The 3,664-nt window shown below is 39.4% G+C and overlaps 1 protein-coding gene across 1 annotated transcript; it reads right to left on the reverse strand.

Moving 5' to 3' along the window:
* Positions 1-1,138: 1,138 nt before the first annotated feature.
* LOC118437364 (zinc finger protein 665-like) lies at positions 1,139-2,646 on the reverse strand. Its single transcript, XM_035856319.1, has 3 exons — positions 2,102-2,646; positions 1,624-2,031; positions 1,139-1,538 (listed from the first exon to the last, which is right to left on the reverse strand). The coding sequence occupies exons 1-3, from the start codon at positions 2,219-2,221 to the stop codon at positions 1,149-1,151; spliced, it is 918 nt and encodes a 305-aa protein (XP_035712212.1). The 5' UTR covers positions 2,222-2,646; the 3' UTR covers positions 1,139-1,148.
* Between the last annotated feature and the right edge of the window lie 1,018 nt (positions 2,647-3,664).

Genomic DNA, 3,664 nt, shown 5'->3' on the forward strand with positions numbered 1-3,664 from the left:
CTTGATTTTAGGTTCATCAAACAATGCTTGACATGTACCATAACTTGTCACACTACATAAACTTTTACGACGGTGCATCATGGAATAGAGAATGCAATGCATCTCAATTCCATGATGATCACGATGCAGAATGAAATGCATCCAAACATTTCTCAAAGTTTCATGCTAGTCGATGCTTGAAAATAACCCGTGAGAATAAATATTATTATATACCCTCGTTAAACTTTTAGAATAAAATAAGGTCTCCATCACACATCTGCTTGACAATCATACAATTATCACGCAGAGCACGTTCGACAATCCAAAATTTGTAATTCCACAATTCAAACCCGACTATGTATTTACATTGTCCTCGTCACGGTCACCCAACGATGCTACCCCATTTCATTTTCCCAGGAGGGTGGCCGTTTTTTTTTAAACCGACACAATTTGGCGTTGTCGTTGTTCGTGACCAGGTCGCATAACCGTTTCCCCCACTTTAAAAATCGAAAGGGGGGCCGGCGTCCAAAGTGTTTCTTTAGACACTGCTAACCTACACCAAGCAACTTTGCGGGGCCTTTTAAGATGGCATCTTGGTAGTTAATGGCAATGCATTTGGGTGGAAAAGACCCCCACCGGCCAATCACTTGACCGATCATGCCCATCCTCCGAACTTATCCTTACTTTTGACCCGAAGACCAAGTGTACAAAATTTCAAGTCGATAGAATGTATTTAAAGAGAGTTATCGTGCGTACAGACAGACATCCTGACAAATCTATGCATAAGGCCATCTTAAAAGGCCTAAATCATGCAGGAATTAGGATTTTGGATGAAGTATTTATTTTTCGCACATTTGCGGTCACTATTTTCGCTAAAAAATTGAAACTCTGTGACATTATGTTGTTATACAGAAATTATTGCACCCTTATTTTAGTCTGTATCGGAAGAAAAAAAAAGTTGTTATTTTCAAAATTTACCATGGGCTTTTCCACTCTAGATATTATTATTAAATACTCTAAGAATATTCCATTGACATACATCCGTAAAAACACATCCAGTTAGTATGCATCATGGCTTTAAATGTATAAAAATGTTTTACCAAATTTCACGACTTTAGTAAAACTTCTCCAATTATTTATTTAAGTATTTACATGCCCATTACATACATTCATAAGTGTTTCAATATTTCCAAAGTATGAACTCTCCCATGGTCAACCAACTGGCTGAAGGTGAGAAATTTTTTCCCACAGAAGTAACACCCATGCCTCGCTGCATTGTGACGCGTTCTGTGAATGGCCAAATTATGTTTCGAGTAGCTTTTGTACTCACACTTATCGCAGGCGTAGATGGGATCTTTATTCGTGGCATGTTTCGCCTCCACGTGCCGCTTCAGGCGTGATGAAGTGGAGAATCTCTGGTCACAAAATGGACACGGGTAATTCCTCTGGTTTTCATGTACAAATCGGACGTGGCGATGTAGACCACTCCTATTTAAGAAGGTCTGAGGACAGATGTGACACTTTGACCTGTCTCGGGTAGACTTTTCCAAATGCGTCTTCTGTAATGAAATAATTTGTAACTGATTTTGCACAATAGTAAATAATTGTTCGTCTAATTTTTCGATAACGTGCTAATTTATTTACCTCGTGACATTTCATGCTCCCACTGTGGGCGAAACTCCTCCCACATGTGGAACAATTATGCGGCTTCTCCATTGTGTGGGTGAGAATGTGCCGGTCAAGTCCACCCCTCATTTTGAATTCCTTACCGCAAAGTGTGCACCGAAATCGCACCGAGTTCTCGCCGTGTCCAGTTCTCAAGTGACTCGCCAAGTCGCCTTTGTTCAGGTAGGTTTTCTCACAAAAGGGAACTGTGCATCGTAAACGAGGACGAGCCTCCGTGCTGTGGACGGTGTCAGCATGTAGGCGTAAAGCTGTAAAGGAGGAAAACACCCGGTGACACGTGTTACAACTTGGTCGCTTCCGGTTGCTGTGAAGTTTCCACTTATGGCAAGATAAGACGACTTTGTTTTTGCAAATGATGCCGCAAACCTAGGCAGGACACAAGAAGGCGAAGGTGCATTATGAAATTAGTTTCAGTTTTGCAAATCTACTGGCTCACCTCGCATTTGACCTTGGCATCGGGATCGTGCGTGACCATGTGTCTCGTCAAATTATGACAGGTCTTGAACATTTTTGAGCATTTTGGACACTCCCATTTATATCCTGGCTTCAGATCCATATTATATTGGGCTTGGAGATTTAGATATTTATATGGACACAGTTTATGGTAACGTAAATTAATCTGGCTTGTTCAATACACTGTAAGAAAAATTCACACAAAGCTTAACCAATTTTTTCCCAACAAAACTTACACGTTTTAAAAGGATTGACTAGTATGCAAAATATTTTTAGCTATTTGTCGTGATAATGAAACAGGAATTTGGTAAAGTTTGTTTGGTTAACTATTTATAACTATTTATACAGTTATTCAACTTTTTAGTCATTTGTGCACCAAAGTTCATTTCTTACTGGTTGTTTTCTGGGATTGCTTACATGTGTAGGCGATGATTAGGAGTAAATTGGACACATAAAATAAGTTCTGATTCGTATGGGGTGAAAAAGGGTTGCGTTTTTTAATCTTAGCAGTGAGTGAAAATTTGACAAATCCTTGGGTAAAAATAGCCAACCATGCCTCGGGGGTGATACATAGTTAAATCACGTGGTCCACAGAAAGAATCCGTCACCAAGTGCACGACCATTTTGCGTAATTTGTTTTACATTTAATATGTTTGAAAGGATCTACTCCTAAGACTCTCTTTGTCCAATGAAGTTTACAATGTTACAGAACCAACGTTCAAGACGTGTACATATTCACTTCATCAAATTAAAGAGCATCCACTAAGGTTTTTGACTGCCCCGTCAAAGGCGCGCTGGGCGGGAACACAGCGAAATTAAATTTCGAAAAAATTATTTTTGAATAGACCAAGTTATAAGCTTTCCATTGATATATGTCACCAATTATTGAGTCATGGCTAAGACTAGAAAAACTTGGGTTGAAAGGCAAGAGTTGAAAATAAGAGTGATTGAGTTTCACACAAATCGAACAAACTATGATTCTAAAATCACTTGACAATTTTTCAAGCAAGAAGGTATTCCTCATTCAAATGTCAACTATTACATAAAAAGGTACGAGGAATCCAATTAACTCAAATTCAAAGTCCCCACTAGTCGACCTGCAAAGCTAGCGACGACAAAAGTCAAAAATCGCATAAAAAAATCTTCAAAAATTATCCATCAACGACAACGGCTGGCGCCGCAAGTAAGGTCAAGATTTCAAAAAGCTATCTGTGCGAAATCAAAGTCCATAAACTAGGGATTGTAGCCACGGAAAAAAACCAGCACCAAATTACAAACCAACACAACAGGAAAGGATTCATGCGCTGTGTCATAAATTGTTGAAGAAGATTAGGGGAAAAGTGGTCATCATGGACGATGAGTCCCACGTCACAGCTGACCCTTCAAATCTTCCAGGAAGGCATTTTTTCCATAGGTCCAACCCCTGTGAAGTAAAATATGAAGACAAAGTCCAAAAGAAAGACCAATTCACAAAACAATGAAGAATTTGGCAACGCATGTCTGGCATTTGTCATGTTTCCGATCCCGTTATTTTGGAGGGTATTGT

The sequence above is a fragment of the Folsomia candida genome, unplaced genomic scaffold (assembly GCF_002217175.1).
Source record: "Folsomia candida strain VU population unplaced genomic scaffold, ASM221717v1 Fcan01_Sc013, whole genome shotgun sequence".
NCBI lineage: Eukaryota > Metazoa > Arthropoda > Collembola > Entomobryomorpha > Isotomidae > Folsomia > Folsomia candida.